General features: G+C 37.3%; 1 protein-coding gene across 1 annotated transcript in view; it reads left to right on the top strand.

Annotated features, from left to right (window-relative positions):
- LOC116859012 (ATP-binding cassette sub-family A member 3-like) overlaps positions 1-18,041 on the top strand; it is a 133,795-nt gene that overhangs the window by 67,649 nt on the left and 48,105 nt on the right. The window contains exons 19-22 of the mRNA XM_032843986.1: positions 649-949; positions 6,962-7,211; positions 7,824-8,028; positions 16,365-16,581. Coding sequence (XP_032699877.1) covers positions 649-949; positions 6,962-7,211; positions 7,824-8,028; positions 16,365-16,581 — 973 coding nt within the window. The remainder of the gene's footprint in view (positions 1-648; positions 950-6,961; positions 7,212-7,823; positions 8,029-16,364; positions 16,582-18,041) is intronic.

The following is an 18,041-nucleotide window of genomic DNA, read 5'->3' as shown; positions in this document are numbered from 1 at the left end:
ATTGTAAGTTTTTGCAATGAGAATTGATAATGCATAAGGGATCCTTCCCTAATGAGTGCAGTTCTCAGCATGGGAAGTCCCTATGAGTTGCCCAGCATTTCTTTCCTTCTCCTTCTAATTAGCTCTTCATCCTATAAAGAAGCCTGGTTTTTTTTTAGTGTTAGGAGTCTGGGGAAAATCATCCTGTTGCAATTTCAGGTGTGTTATATGAAAAGGCAGACCTTAAACACTATTTAATACCTTACAACAGAGGTCAGCAAACTTAACATAAGGGATATGTAAAGTGGGGATATGTAAAGTGGGGGTGGCCATGTGGTCTCTCTTGCAATTGCCCTATTCTGTCCTTGTAGCACAAAAACAACCATAGACAATACAGAAATGAATGGGTATAGCTGTGTTCCAGGAAAACTTGATTTACATAAACAGGTCATGGTTTGTTGACCCCTGCCACATAAGGAAAAGACTGATCATACGCTTATGTAATATCATACTGTGCTTAGATTCTATTCTCAGTATTTATTTAGATAAATTTTATATGTCTTGTACATAAAATTCCAGAGTGTTCATTCATCTTAATGAATTTGATCATGAATGATCTGTTTGGGTCCATGAATATTGTAATATTATGTTTCTTTCTTCCTTCTTTAGTATTCCCTCTATCACCAGCAGTTCTGTGCCCTGTTCATAAAAAGGGCAATGTTCAGTTGGCGGAATTGGAAACTGATTTTGCTACAGATCCTGGCACTTCTAGTTTCCTTTACTTTTCTCTCAAAGGCTGATAAGTTTTTACATAATAATGATGAAAAGCCCAGACAAATGGATTTGGATCAATATGGCCAAACAATTGTGCCTTTTTCTGTTTCTGGGAATTCTAATTTGACCCTGATTTTCCTAAAACATCTTAGGAGTATGCTAGAGTCTCACAAACACACGCTTAAGGAAGTACAAGGTAAGACTCATTAGGTATAAAAGACTGCTGCTCTTAGATGAAGATCTGGTTGTATGATTTGCAAAGAAGGTCAAATGTATATTAGCTACAGTATAAATACTCAGTGTGATAGCTCCTCTGAATACATTTATTTTTAAGATAGTAATAATAAAAATTTACATTTACTGAGCATTTGTTTTTGGCAAGAACCCAGCTAAGTATTTTACCTGTATATCATTTAATCTGAGCAATCACCCCGATTTAGTAGGTATTTTTATTATGGACATCAGTTAAATGAGGAGCACTGACATTTAAGGAAGTTCAGAAGTTTGCACCAAATCTGACATGTAGTAAATACAGAGACTTGAATTGAACTTGTCCTACCTGATGTCTGCAAATCATTCACTGCATGACATTACCTCTCTGATCATAAAGTCTATTCTCTTTCAAGTCATCATTTCCTCTTAGATACTATATATATATATATATATATATATATATATATATATATATATTCTTTTTAACTGCCACCTGATGAACAGTGTTCTTCTGAGTTAGCAAACAGCCTGCATTACTGGCAAACCTGTGTGGTTCTTTTTTCCCTGTCATTAAGGTTCTGTTGTGAAAATACATTTTAGAAATTATTATTGTTCCTTATAATACTGATTCTACAACTTACAAGTAATAGATTGGCTGACTACAAGTAATTGTCCCTATTATTCCTCCACTATAAATAGTAAGTAAGCATTTGTTAACCAGGGTCACACAAAAACACAGAGCATAAAGGATAAAATCATTATTTTTTTAAAAATTACAGTATACTGCTTATTTTAAAAAGTGAAATGATTAACTGGATATGTTTGTTATATTGATAATGAGACTAAATGCAATAGAATAATACAGTAGCCACACTGATACCCATTTTCAATTGTTATTGTTTCGTTCATTGGCTAGAAATTATCTAGACATAGGCATATAATACTTAGGCTTAACCAATCTCACTTTAAGAAACTTACATGTAATTTTCTTTTTTCGTTTTTAAAGATTTTATTTACTTATTTGACAGAGATCACAAGTAGGCAGAGAGGCAGACAGAGAGAGAGAGAGGGAAGCAGGCTCCCTGCAGGGCAGAGAGCCTGATGCGGGACTCGATCCCAGGACCCTGAGATCATGACCTGAGCCGAAGGCAGCAGCTTAACCCACTGAGTCACCCAGGCACCCCTACATGTACTTTTCTAAGTTGTGCCCTAATTATTTTAGTTACAGAACCTTGTATAACTGAATTCTACTAATTTTATATGGTTTCTAATCCCACCTGCATGCCTTTTCTAACTGAATTTTTTAGGATAAAGATAGAGCAAGAAATCCTTTATAACTTGCTCTCTCTTTTCCCCAAACTACAAGAAAATGTTTTGGGGGCACCTGTGTGGCACAGCGGGTTGAGCATCCACATTTGTTTTGGGCTCAGATTGTGATCTCATGGTTGTGTGAGGCTCCATACTCAAGAGTGGAGTCTGCTTGAGATTCCCTTCCCTTCTCCCTCTGCGCCCCCCCAAATAAATAAATCTTAAAAAAGAATGTTTATTAATGGGAGAATAGATTTCTAGATAATTTCTCATCTGTAGCTTTCTTCTCAAATAGTACATGCATTAACACTGGGAAAATCACTGCTAACTCTTTTTTTTTTTTTAAAAGATTTTATTTATTTATTTGACAGAGATCACAAATAGGCAGAGAGGCAGGCAGAGAGAGGAGGAAGCAGGCTCCCCACTGAGCTGAGAGCCCAATGCAGGGCTCGATCCCAGGACCATGACCCGAGCCAAAGGTAGAGGTTTTAACCCACTGAGACACCCAGGTGCCCCATCACTGCTAACTCTTTGAGCAGAGCCATAAAATAAGTGGGTTTGTGCTTAGAAAGGATATGAGCTTATAATAACTGAAAATGCCATCTGCCCTCCCAAACAGAAGTTTACATTTCCTCTTCATCCACAATTTAGATGAATGTCTCTTTTTTGGAATTTATCTCACTGAATTACAGTAGCTCTTTCTTCATGCATCTCTCAAACTAATTATGGAGAGGCCACAACTTCTTTTATATCTCTAGAACCTAACCCAGTTCCTTGGTACACAATGAGTGTATAATTAAATACAGTCTTATCCAGTAGACCAATTCCTCCTGCTTTTTTCTTGTTTTCTAAAGTTGCTTAGTTCCTTTGTTTTTCCATTTCAATTTTAGAATAAGCTTGACTATAAATACAAAATATTTTTGTTAGAATTTTGATAGGATTCTATTAAATCTGTATGTCAATTTGGGGAGAAATGACATCTTTACTATGAACACAATCCGTGTTCAATCCATGAACACAACTGATTTATTTAGAATTCCATTTATTAAGAACTTCTTTCTTTCATCAATGTTGTATACTTTTCATCACACATGTCTTGTACATGTTTTGCTAAATTTACACCTAAGTATTACTTGAGTAAATATAAATGGCATTGTGTTCTTAGTTTTGGCATCCATATGGTTGGTTATTCTAGTGCATAGAAAATAATTGATTTTTATATCTTTATTTTGTAACTTGCAACTTTGATGAACTCACATATTAGTTTAAAAAAAATTTTTGTGAATTTCTTTGGATTTTCTACTAAACAGTCATGTCACCTGTAAATAAAAGCAGTTTCATTTCTTCTTTTATTATCTATATGCCTATTATTCCCAATTTATGCTTTATTGCACTGGGTTGAACCTCCAGCACAGTACTGAATCAGGGTGGTGAGAATGGGTATTTTTCCCTTGTTCCCAGTTTTAGGGGGAAAGTATGCAGTCTTTCATCAAAAGTATAATCTTAGCTGTAGAGATTTTTTAGATGTTCTGTATAAAAGTGTGGAAGTTTAGCTCTATAACCTTTTTTCCAGAGCTTTCTCATGAATGATTACTAAGTTTTGTCAGATTTTTTTGTATAAATTTATATGATTATTAATGATTTTTCTACTTCAGCCTGAAGTGAATATGGTGACTAACACTGGCTGAGTTTTAAATATTGAGATGGCCTTGAATCCCTGGAATAGACCCCACTTGACCATAGTTGTAATTCTTTCTGTATATTAATGAATTTTATTTGCTAATATTTTGTTAAGGGGTGTTACATTATTTTTGTGAAAGATATCGGTCTTTAACTTTCCTTTTTCTTGATATTGTCTTTTATGATTTTTCTATCAGAGTAATACTAACTTGATAAAATGAATTCAGAAATGTTCCCTCGTCCTGTATTTTCTGAAAGATATTATATAAATGTTGACTCTTCCTTAAATATTCTGTAGAATTCTCCAGTGAAAACATCTAGACCCAATTGCTGCTCAGCCTTTTGGCTAAAATCAAGTGAAAACATCTAGATCTGGAGATTCCTTTGGGAGGAATTTTTAATTTATGAGTTAAATTTCCTTAAGAATTACAATTATTCAAATGACCTATATTGGGAGAGCTGTTGTAGTTTGTGTGTTTTGAGGAAGTGTTCTATTTCATCTAAATTGTCAAAGTATGTTTGTAGAGTTGTTCACAGTATTCCTTTGTTACTGTTTTGATGTCTTCAGTATCTGTAGTGATTTCCCCTAAGTCATTTTTAATATTGGTAAATTATGTTTTATCTTTGTTTCCCATTCTCTTTCTCTCTGTGCTTTTAGCTGAGCATTTTTTTTTTAAAGAATGTATTTATTTACTTGACAGAGAGAGACACAGTGAGAGAGGGAACACAAGCAGGGGGAGTGGGAGAAGGAGAAGCAGGCTTCCTATGGAGCAGGGAGCCTGATGTGGGGCTCAATCCCAGGACCCTGGGATCATGACCTGAGCTGAAGGCAGACACTTAAAGACTGAGCCACCCAGGCACCCCTTAGCTGAGTATTTTCTTTATTTTTTATTTTTTACTAACATATAACGAATTATTTGTTTCAGGCATACAGGTCTGTGATTCATCAGTCTTAAACAATTCCCAGCAATCACCATAGCACATACCTTCCCCAATGTCCCATCACCCAGCCACCCCATCCCTCCCATCCCCCTCCATTCCAGGAACCCTCAGTTTGAGATTAAGAGTCTCTCTCTCTCTTTTTTTTTTAAGATTTTATTTATTTGAGAGAGAGAGAGAGTGAGAGAGAGCATGAGAGGGTAGAAGGTCAGAGGGAGAAGCAGACTCCCCATGGAGCTGGGAGACCAATGCGGGACTCGATCCCGGGACTCTAGGACTATGATCTGAGCCGAAGGCAGTCACTTAACCAACTGAGCCAGCCAGGCACCCTAAGAGTCTCTTATGCTTTGTCTCCCTCTCTTGTTTCATTTTACCCTCCCTTCCCTATGATCCTCTGTCTTATTTCTCAAACTTCTCATGTCAGTGAGATCATATGATAATTGTCTTTCTCTGATTGACTTATTTTGTTTAGCATAATATCCTCTAGTTTCATCGACACCATAGCAAATGGCCAGATTTGGGGGGGGTTGATGGCTGCATAATATTTCTATACACACACACACACACACACACACACACACATACATACCACATCTTTATCCATTCATCTGTTGATGGACATCTGGGCTCTTTCCATATTTTGGCTATTGTGGACATTGCTGCTATGAACATTGGGGTGCACATGCCCCGTCAGGTCATTACATTTGTATTTTTAGGGTAAATACCCAGTAGTGCTATTGCTGGGTCGTAGGGTAGCTCTATTTTCAACTATTTGAGGAACCTCCATAGTGTTTTCTAGAGTGGCTACACCAGCTTGCATTCCCACCAATAGTGTGGGAGGGTTCCCCTTGCTCTGTGTCCTCGCCAGCACCTATCTTTTCCTGACCTGCTAATTTTACCCATTCTGACTGGTGTGAGGTGGTATCTCAATAGCTGAGTATTTTCTAATTAACCTGTCTTCCAGTTTCCTGTCTACTCTTCATTTGTGTCCAACCTGCCATTTCTTAATCATAATTGATGTTTATATTTTTTAATTCTAACATAAATGTTTGGTATTTTCTGTGGACTCCAGTTCTCTGGTAAGTATTCTGTCTCTTATATCTGGTTTATATGTAGATCTATTTCTATAATCTGTGCTCTTTCTTGGTTCTGTTTTTTGGTATACCTAGTAATTTTTTAATGGAATGCCAGATGTATGTATGAAAATTATGTAGACTCTACTTGAGATTATCTTCTCCAGAGGAAGTTTAATTTAACTCCTAAAAGGTACTGAGTTTAAGAGAAGATCTAAATCCAATTAGGGATTTAAGTGCCTTGAGACTGGGTTGAAATTTTTACATGAACTGACCTATATCTTACTCACTCTTACAGTATAGCCCCTGAAAGCTTGAGGATTTACCAGTGCATTCCATCACTTATAAATCTAAAATGCCTTAAAGAAAAAGAGGGTTTGGAATGTTTGGCTCAATTCAGTGCATTTCAGTCCTTCTAAGGGCTTATCTCCCAAATGATCAATATTTCTTTTTTAGATATCTAGTACTTTCAAAGAGGTGATTTCTTATTTATTTAATCCAGCTTTTTTAATTTTCATGGTTTTATTTTCTGCTTTAAGCAATAAGATCTATAAGTGGAAATGCTTACAGATGTTTTTAAGGTATATTGGGGAGCCTGGGTGGTTCAGTCAGTTATGCATCTACCTTTGGCTCAGGTCATGATCCCAGGGTCCTAGGCAGGGAGCCTGCTTCTCCCTCTCCTCCCCATTCATGTGCTCTCTCTCTCATAAGTAAAAAAAAAAAAAAAAATCTTTAAAAACAAAAGATAGATAAGAAAATCTATACCATGTTGCCTGTGTTTTCTCAGTGAAGTAGCAATCTAGGTCATAGACTAGGAAGTGAGAGAGCTTGGAATTTAATGATAAAATGTTTGAAGAGAATAACAAATGTTTGAAATAATCATAAGAAACTTGAAAGGGATGAGAACAAAGTAAAATTATTTGTTCCTTTTCCCAATATATATTGTAGATGATTTCTTCGTGGGTAATCTGACCAATGTTATTTCCTCATCCTAGGTGACCTACTGAAATACTTAACGGAAAATGAAGATTGTATTCATTTGTGCATTGTCGCATTTTCCATTGAGGTGAAGACAAATAAAATAATTCTTACTGGTCTTTTCAACAATCAGGCATATCATTCACCATCTCTGACCCTGGCAATATTAGACAATATTCTCCTCATGACAATTGCTGGCTCTAATGCTTCCATAACCGTCTTCAATAAACCTCAGCCATACTTTAAGGATAAAAAACAAAGTGGAACGTAAGTTATTCTTTTTATTAAAATTTGGTATTTCTTTTTTCTTTTTGTCTTTTTCTGTCTGATTTATTTCATTTAAGCATAATGCCCTTGAGGTCCATTTGTGTTGTTGCAAATGGTAAGATCTTGTTTTTAAGGCTAAGTAATATTTCAGTGTGTGTGTGTGTGTGTGTTTTAAGTTTGACTTATTTCACTCAGCATAATCTCCTCCAGTCCCGCCCATGTTGATACAAAAGTTGGGTATTCATCCTTTCTGATGGAGGCTAATACTCCATAGTATATGTGGACCATATCTTCTTTATTTATTAAAGATTTATTTATTTATTTGAGAGAGTGAGAGAGAGCAAGAGCAGAAGCAAGGGGGAGGGTCAAGGGAGAGGGAAAAGCAGACTTCCCACCTCAAGGCTAGATCCCAAGACCCCAGGATCATGACCTGAGCCAAAGACAGATGTTTAAGCAACTGAGCCACCCAGGTACCCCTACAATTTGATATTTTAAATGTAGTTCTCTTATCTTGCATGATTACATTTACATGATTAAAAATAGCTATTGGTAGAAATTTATGTTTTCTGCTGTATTGATTTCCTGATATATCTACTTTTTTCCCTTCTGTAGATTATCGGATGGAGTCCAGGTGGCCTTATATATACATTTTGGCATGGCTCTTTTAATCAGTGGCTTTTCTCTCTTGACAGTGACTGAACGAGTCACTAAAGCAAAGCACATCCAACTTTTGAGTGGGGTTTCTGTCCCTGTATACTGGCTTTCTGCTCTACTGTGGGATTTCATCATATTCTTCATTACCTGCTGCTTACTACTTGTAAGTGTTAGATACAGTTTGTTGAGGGTCCATTTTCCTTCCGTACCCCCCAGAAAATTCCTGTTTTCTAATTATGTAACTCAAAATGGGGAAATAGGGCCTTCAAAAGGTGATAAAGTTAAAATGAAGTAGCTAGGGTATGCCCTAATCCATTCTGACTGGTATGCTTTTTAAGAAGAGATTTGAACATACAAAAAGACACAAGGAGTGTGCACGCACATAGTGAAGACCATGTGGGGACACAGCCAAAAGGTCGACATTTGCAAGCCAAGGAAAGAAACCTTAGAAAAACCAACTCTAAGAGAAGATGGCGGCAGGGTAGGAGGATGCTAGACTCATCTACTCCCAAGAACACAACTGGATAACTATCAAGTAATTCTAAATACTCCAGAAATCAACCTGAAGACTGACAGAACAAACTCCACAACTAAAGAGAGAGAAGAGTCACATGATAGAAGGTAGGAAGTGTGGAGAGCTGTTTAGGGGAGAAATAGGTCACTGATGCTATGAAGGGGAGGGAGCTGTGGACACAGAGAAGAGTGAGAGAGAGTAGAGCATAAGGGAATGCACAAGGCAAACATTTTCCTAAAGCCATGGCTGGGAAAATGAGAGGGTATGATTTTGGTGAGTTCTTGCAACCATCAGGGCTTAAAGCCTGGAGTTTTAGAATTCAGCATGTTTGGCTAGTATAGAGCCGTGAAGGCACTATGCTGCTCCTGGAACATACTCTGAAAAACACCTGACACATGGGGGAGTGAGGGGGGAGATTATTTTCTCTTCTCAGAGTGCTTCCCTGAGAGGTAACTTTAACAGATATATCTCTCTGGGAGACAAAGGAACTGGCTGGGACTATTTGACCCCCCTGCCCCTCATCATAAATACACAACCACCTTCAGGAAGCAGTGCAGCACCTACACAAGCATGCTGCCTAATTTGCTTACAATAAGTCCCAGTGCTGTGGTGAGACTGCCCTTCCCAGTCAAGCATGTATCAGTCCCAGTGCAGTGGAACCTTTCCCCAGAAAAGGAGCAGAAATCCCTGACCATACCACATCTCTCAACCAGAGTTCTGCTGGGCTTCAGTTCTAGTGGAAGTCATATCAGGTTTCATATAATAAGCAGACTAAAGCACACCTAGCTAAAACTATCCACATTCTGGCCAAGAACCAAAGGAGAGTTTCTGCAGATGACTGGCCTGAAGGATAGAGCAAGAAAACACAATAGCAGAGCACACACTGCACACACCAGAGACTTTGAAGCACCAGGTTCTGGATACTACATGACCTCTTCTTAAAGCCATTTACTCTCAGGAGCAGGACACATAACTGGGTTTTCTAACACAAGAAAGCAATGACTTGGACAAAATGTCAAGATAGAGGAATTCATCCCAAATGAAAGAACAAGATAAGAGATCACAACCAGATAGTTAGATGAAACTGATATAAGTAGCATGCCTGATAGAGAATTTAAAGCAACAATTGACTTGGTTAGATATTAGTTCTTTTATTTCTCCTAAAACTGATTCTCTAGTGTCTTCTATGCTTTTTGCAAGCCCAGCTAGTACCTTTATCATTTTTCTGAACTCTAGTTCTGACATCTTACTAATGTCCATATTGATTAGGTCCCTGACAGTCAGTACTGCCTCTTGTTCTCTCTTTGGATGTGAGTTTTTCCGTCTAGTCATTCTGTCCAGAGAAAACTAAATGAAGGATAGACTAAAATACTAAAATGGCAACAACAATCCCAGAGAAATATACACTAAACAAATTAGACCCAAAATTGGGGGGAAAAAAAGAAAGAGAATATAATCAGACAGTGAGCAGAAGAGCAATACACCAGATTCTGTATGTATTTTGGTCTGCCTTTTAGAAAACTAAATCCCAAACTATAAAGAAAGAAAAAGGTATATAAATGTACAAAAATAAAATTAAATACAGTGGAAGGATAGACTGTAACTGTAAAAATGGAAATTAAACAACAAGAAAAAAATGAAAGAGAAAGAACAACAACAAAAACAAAAGGAAGGGATATAAACAGGTGAAAAGAACAGAGCAATACACTATCTCTTGAGTGTATTTTGGTCAGTTTGTTAGAGGAAACTACGTCTCAAAATTTGTCAAGAAAGAAAAACTTATATATACAAAAATAAAATTAAATACATTGAAAAAATAGAATATAAGTGTGAAGATGAAAATTAAAAGACATTTTAATAAAACAAAACAAAACAAAACAAAAAGAGAATATGATCAGGTGGGTGAAGAGAAGAGACATACACCAGATTTGGGGTGTATTTTGGTCTGGTAGAATAAACTGTATCCCATAAATTTAAAGAAAGAAAAAATTATATATAATATAAAAATAAGATTAATATAATGAAGGGATAGAATGTGACCATATGTTTAAAAATCTCCAGATGGGGCGCCTGGGTGGCTCAGTGGGTTAAAGCCTCTGCCTTCGGCTCAGGTCATGATCCCAGAGTCTTGGGATCGAGCCCCGCATCGGGCTCTCTGCTCAGCAGGGAGCCTGCTTCCTCCTCTCTCTCTCTGCCTGCCTCTCTGCCTACTTGTGATCTCTGTCTGTCAAATAAATAAAATCTTTAAAAAGAAATGAAAATTTTAAAAAGATTTTTTAAAAGGAGTTGATAAAATAAGAAGTTGGTTGAAGAAGGAAAGAAGAAAACTTTTTTTAAAAGAAAATTTTAAAAATTAATGTTGAACGATTAGAGAATCATGGGGAAAAAACAAAACAAAACAAAACATGAGATCTGTTTGCTATATTCCCCTAGCATTGGAGTTATGCAGTTCTTATTAATGGATGGACTTGGTCTTGGCTAGATATGTAATTGCTGATCTTCTGGTGGGAGGAACTGTTGCATTGATTCTCAAATGTCTTTACACCAGGCAGAATTGCACCACCCTTGCCAGGGGGCCAGACTAAGTATTTCTGCTCTGGTTTGCTCTATGCGGCTTTTGTTCCCTGAAGACTTTCCACACAGCTTTGAGGATAAGAATGAAAATGGTGGCTTCCCAATCTCCAGCACTGTGGAAATTCACAGACCATAATAAGAGATGAGGAAGGACACTATATTATGCTTAAAGGGTCTGTCAAACAATAAGATCTAACAATTTTAAATATCTATGCCCCTAACATGGGAGCAGCCAATTAGATAAGCCAATTAATAACAAAATCAAAGAAATACACTGAGGCGCCTGGGTGGCTCAGTGGGTTAAGCCGCTGCCTTCGGCTCAGGTCATGATCTCAGGGTCCTGGGATCGAGTCCCACATCAGGCTCTCTGCTCAGCAGGGAGCCTGCTTCCCTTCCTCTCTCTCTGCCTGCCTCTCTGCCTACTTGTGATCTCTCTCTGTCAAATAAATAAATAAAATCTTTAAAAAAAAAAAAAAGAAATACACTGAGAATAATACAATAGTAGTAAGGGACTTCAACACCCCCCCCACACACTGCAATGGACAGATCATCCAAGCAGAAGATTAACAGGGAATTAAGAACTTTGAATGACTCACTGGGGCAGATGGACTTCACAGACATATTCAGAACATCCCATCCCAAAGCAACAGAATACACATTCTTCTTTAGTGTACATGGAACATTCTCCAGAATAGATCACATACTGGGTCACAAATAAGGCCTCGACTGGTATCAAAGGACTGGGATCATTCCCTGCATATTTTCAGACCACAGTGCTTTGAAACTGGAAATCAACCACAAGAAGTTGGAAAGCACTCAAATACATGAAGGTTAAAGAGCATCCTACTAAAGAATGAATGGGTCAACTGGGAAATTAAAGATGAATTTTAAAAAATTCATGGAAATAAGTGAAAATGAAAACACAACTGTTCAAAATCTTTGGGATACAGCAAAAGTGGTAGTAAGAGGGAATTATATAGCATTATAAGCCTTTCTTAGGAAACAAGAAAGTTCTCAAATATACAACCTAACCCTTCACCCAAAGGAGCTAGAAAGGGAATAGCAAATAAAGCCTAAGCAGAGCAGAAGAAGAGAAGAAGAGCAGAAGAGAAATAATAAATATCAGAGCAGAAATCAATAAAATAGAAACCAAAAGAACAGTAGAACAGATCAACAAAACCAGGAGCTTTTTCTTTAAAAGAATTAATAGGCTTGATAAACACCTGGCCAGACTTAACAAAAAGGAAAGAGAAAGGGCCCAAATAAAGAAAATCATGAATAAAAGGGGAGCGATCGGGTGCCTGGGTGGCTCAATGGGTTAAGCTGCTGCCTTCGGCTCAGGTCATGATCTCAGGGTCCTGGGATCGAGTCCCACATCGGGCTCTCTGCTCAGCAGGGAGCCTGTTTCCCTCTCTCTGCCTTCCTCTCTGCCTACTTGTGATCTCTCTCTCTGTCAAATAAATAAATAAAATCTTAAAAAAAAAGGGGGGGGGGAGTGATCACAACCAACACCAAAGAAATATAAACAATTGTAAGAACATATTATGAGCAGCTATATGCCAACAAATTAGACAATCTGGAAGAAATGGATGCATTTGTAGAGAAATATAATCTACCAAAACTGAACCAAGAAGAAATAGAAAACCTGAACAAACCTGAAGAAAACCTGAAGCAGTAATCAAAAATTTCCCAACAAACAAGAGCCCAGAGCTAGAGGGCTACCCAGGAGATTTCTACCAAACATTTATTACATGTTCTTCTGAAGCTGTTTCCAAAAATAGACATAGAAGGAAAACTTCCAAACAGTTTTTATGAGGCCAGCATTACCTTGATCCCAAAACCAAAAAGGAGAATTACAGACCAATATTCCTGATCAACATGGATGCAAAAATTCTCTTCAAGATAGTAGCCAATAGGAATCAACACTACGTTAAAAGATTATTCACCATGACCAAGTGGGATTTATTCCTGGACTCCAAGGTGGTTCAACCTCTGCAAATAAATCAACCTGATAGATCACATAAATAAAAGGAACGACAACATCCATATGATCCTCTCAATAGATGCAGAAAAAGCAGGACAGAATGTCCAATGGAAAAAAGAGAGTCTTTTCAATAAATGGTGTTGGGAAAACTGGACAGCCACATGCAGAAGAAGGAAACTGAACTATTTCCTTACAAGATACACAAAAATAGACTCAAAATGGATGAAAGACCTCAGTGTGAGACAGGAATCCATCAAAATCCTAGAAGAGAACATGCACAGCAACCTCTGTGACCTGGCCACAGCAACTTCTTGCTAGACACGTTTCCAAAGGCAAGAGATAAAAGGCAAAAATGAACTATTGGACCGTCATCAAAAGAAAGGATTTTGCACAGCAAAGGAAACAGTTGACAAAACCAAGACAACTGACAGAATGAGAGAAGATATTTGCTAAAGACATATCAGATAAAGGGTTAGTATCCAAAATCTATAAATAACTTATCAAATTCAACACCCAAAAACCAAATAGTCCTATTAAGAAATGGGCAGAGACATGAACAGACCTTTCTGCAAAGAAGACATCCAGATGGCCAACAGACACATGAAAAAGTGTTTAACATCACTCGGCATTAGGGAAATACAAATCAAAACAACAATGAGATACCATCTCACACCATTCAGAATGGCTAAAATTAATAAGTCAGGAAACAAAGGATGTTGGCAAGGATGTGGAGAAAGGGGAACCCTCCTACATTGTTAGTGGGAATGCAAGCTGGTACAGCCACTCTGGAAAACAGTATGGAGTTTCCTCAAAAAGTTGAAAGTAGAGCTACCCTACAACTCAGTAATTGCACTGCTGGGTATTTACCCCAAAGATACAAATGTAGTAATTCAAAGGGGCACTTGCACCCCAATGTTCATAGCAGCAATGTCCACAATAACCAAATTATGGAAATAGCCCAGATGTCCACCAATAGATGAAGAGATAAAGAAGATGTAAGAGATATCTATGATGGAATATTATGCAGCCATCAAAAAGACAAATCTTGCCATTTGCAACAATGTGGATAGAACTAGAGGGTATTATGCTAAGCGAAATAAGTCAATCAAAGAAAGATAATTATCATATGATCTCACTGATATGTGGAATTTAAGAAACAAAACAGAGGACCATAGGGGAAGAAAGGGAAAAAATGAAGTAAGACAAAACAAGAAAGAGAGATGAGCCATAAGAGACTCTTAATCTCAGGAAACTGAGGGTTGCTGGGTGGGAGAAGGAAGGGGAGATGGGATAATTGGGCTATGGACATTGGGGAGAGCATGTGTTATAATGAGCACTGGGTATTATATAAGACTGATGAATCACAGACCTGTACCCCTGAAACAAATAATACATTATATATTAATTAATTGAATTTAAATTAAATTAATAAATAATTTTTTAAAATGCAGGCCTATGCTATGATTGCATGTTATTAAATGACATATCTGTGTAACTGAAAATATTGTAATATATATTGTGAATATGCATCTATCCATTAGATAAAGAATCCATACATGTGAAGTTTTTATTTTTTATTTTTTTATTAAAAGATTCTATTTATTTGAGAGATTGAGAGAGAGAGAGCACAAGCAAGGGAACAGGCAAAGGGAGAGATATAAGCAGACTCTCTGCTGAGCAGGGAGCCTGATGTGGATCCCTATCCCAGGACCCCAGGATCATGACCTGAGCTGAAGGCAGACACTTAATCAACTGAGCCACCCAGGTACTCCTGTGTGAAAATGTTTTAAAAGTTGAATAACAGGACAAAGAGTTTGTATTTTAAATATTGTGACCACTAAAAAAATAAATTTTAAAAAATTTAAAAACAATTACTAAACCATACAAAATAAAGCATAATCATAAAGATACTCATTGGGCTTGTGAAAAGAATGGAAGACATCAGGGAGACCCTTACCACAGAAACAGTAAAAAAGAGTTAAAAATGAACCCATCAGAAATGAAGAATGCAATAACTGAGATTAGAAACAGGTTTCATGTAATGAATAGTAGGCTGGAAGAAGCAGAGGAATGAATTAGTGATATAGAAGACAAAATAATGGAAAATAATGAAGCTGTACAAAAGAGAGAAAAAAAGAATTATGGAACATGAAAATAGACTTAGGTAACTCAGTGACTCCATCAAACATTGTAACATATGTTTTAAGAGTCCCAGAAGAAGAAGAGAGAAAAAAGGGGGCAGAAAACTTATGTGAGGAAATAATAGCTGAAAATTTCCCTTACCCAGGGAAGCAAACAGACAGCCAAATCCAGGAGGCACAGAGAACTCCCATCAAGATCAACAAAAGCAGGCCAATAAGATGTTTTATAATTAAATTTGCAAAATAAAGTGATAAGAAAAAAATCTCAAAAATGCAAGACAGAATAAGTCCTTAACCTACAAGGGAAAACTCATAAGGTTAGCAGATCAGATCACAGCAAGCCAGAAGGAAGTGGCATAATAAATTCAACATCCTGAATGGGAAAAAATCTGCAGCCAAGAATAGTCTGTCCAGCAAGGCTACCATTCAGAATAGAAGAAAACATAGTTTCCCAGACAAGCAAAAACTAAATAAGTTTATGACCACTAAACCAGCTCTGTAAGAAATATTAAAGAGGATTCTTTGGAAAGAAAAGACCAAAAAATGACAAAGGCAAGAAAGGACCAGAGAAAATCTCCAAAAATGACCAAACAAATAATAAAATAGCAGTAAATATGTATCTGTCAATAATTAAGCCCCAGAGTTTCTTGGGTGGATGTGATGGGAGTGGGGAGTAGGATAGGGAGTAGGAGACTTGGTTCAAAAGTATGATAGATAAGGTATAACCAGAGATAAAAAAAATCTTTAACAAAATAGGCTCTCTAGAATAATTATCTTTCTGGGAAAGGTGAGAGTTAGCCTTACTGGGGGAAAGTATACTGATTTGTTAATTAAAAAAACATTCTGGGTATGGGCACCTGGGTGGCTCAGTGGGTTAAGCTGCTGCTTTCAGCTCAGGTCATGATCTCAGGGTCCTGGGATCGAGTCCCACATGGGGCTCTCTGCTCCGCAGGGAGCCTGTTTCCTCCTCTCTCTCTGCTTGCCTCTCTGTCCACTGTGATCTCTCTGTGTCAAATAAATAAAATCTTTTAAAAAAAAAAAAAATTCTGGGTAGAAAAAAATAAAGGGAATTATGGTGGTTCTGCTCATTGGACTATCCTCTGGTGAAGTATAGGTAGAAGTATCTTACTTCATGCTCCTTTTTTAGAGGTTAATTCATTTAATTGATAAATACTTCCATCCTAAATAGCAATAAGACTTGCTATCTCCTCTATAAACATTCTGGCTTGCATTATTTTTGACTTGCCCTTCACCTTGCCTTTATCTCTATGCACTCTGTGTTTCAGGGAGCATTCAAATTCTGCCAGCTGGATATTTACATCACAGATTACCGTTTTCTGGACACAATGCTGATCTTCATGCTCTATGGCTGGTCTGCCATTCCCCTTACATACCTGCTGAGCTTCCTGTTTACTAGAAGTACTTCTGCCTACATCAAACTTGTCCTATTCAACTACCTTTCAGGCATTTTCAGTCTCCTCATAGATGTCACACTTCAATTCGGTAAGGGTAAGGGCTTCATAAAGTTTCTCTTTACACAGAAGGCAGCAGTAAATAAATAAGTAGAAAGGGACTAAGGACGTTAGTAGACAATTAAGTTCTAGGTACTTGATGTAAGTCATAAAATTATTTCTGAGTGCCTATAATATTCTGGGTGCTTTGTTAGAGCTGGGATCCTCATGCTGAACTGATGGGGCTGAACGTGACCTACAAGTCCTTTGACAAGTTTACTCTAATAACTCCATCTCCTTTACCACATAACTTCACCACCTCCAGTAACTCCATCACATGACTTAAGGAATCTGTTTTGCAACAGATATGGGAAATTTTTGGAACATTTGTCCTGAGACTCATTTGCCAGCAGGGGAGAGCGAAGAAAAAAAGCAGCTTTCTTTTTAAAAGAGCCGGTCTCAGAAATAATAAATTCTGTCTCAAATATATGAGGCCATTATTATCTTTAAAGGTGTTCCGCCTTGATGATATGGCAGTTTGTAGTGAGGAGGAGAGAGGGAAGTGTGGAGGGAAATCTTGAGTTCTTGGGAGAGGCTGATAGTTTTGTTTTTTTGGAAGAAAAGGTTTTATGGTGTGGCTTTTCTTCCCTCATTCAAAGAAAAGTCACAAGTTTGTGAACACCCTAACAAGATTTTCCAGGAAGAAAATCTCTATATGCATCTGACATAGACATAATTATTTAAGCCCATTTTTTCCTACCTTCCAGGAATGGTTTCTACAGTATTCTTGAATTTGTATTTCCTCCTTTTCCTTCTTTGATTTTAGTTTTGGGAAGATCATCACGTTGTTGTAAATGGAGTTGGTGATTCCCCCTCCAATGTGCCTTTCAATAGACCTCAGCACTTTTTCACATCCTCACTTTGTTGTTGCTTCACAAACACTGGATCCTGCCTTGTTCCCTTGGCCCTTCACTGGTCACAAAAGAATAGCTTGTAATTTCCTTTGAGAACGAATGTTTCACATGCATAAGACTCAGGCTAATGCATAGCTGATGAAAAAACTTGTTAACAGATATGACTTAGCACTCATTCTCACAAAAGGGTACCCAAATTATGGAAAGCAGATGTTTGTATATTGTTGCACACTTGTCAAAAGAGTGCTACTTCATGATGTGAGGAAGACTCACTTGAAAGCATTTGAATCTGTGAGCCCTAATCTAAAAGGAAATGATCACTTAAGGGGCTAAAGAGAGATAGTTGTTTCAGAGTAAGACTAGGAATAAATTACTCTTTTAGAAAATTTTTGAAGGAGTTTTTTAGGAGGACTATGTTGCAAAGGGTAATGCAAAGTAGGGTGAGAACAAAATGGAAGCCAGTAGATTTGGCAATTAGAAAATCAAAGGAGACTTCCATTTTTAAGCAGCAGAACAAATGCTATGATACAAAAATAATGAACTGAGAAGAAAGTATGGAATTGGCAGAGGCCAACAATAAAATGAAAACAACTGTCCC

The sequence above is a fragment of the Lontra canadensis genome, unplaced genomic scaffold, assembly GCF_010015895.1.
Source record: "Lontra canadensis isolate GAN:19392208 unplaced genomic scaffold, GSC_riverotter_1.0 scaffold146, whole genome shotgun sequence".
In the NCBI taxonomy this organism is placed as follows: Eukaryota; Metazoa; Chordata; class Mammalia; order Carnivora; family Mustelidae; genus Lontra; species Lontra canadensis.
This window is presented reverse-complemented; position numbering and strand designations above follow the sequence as displayed.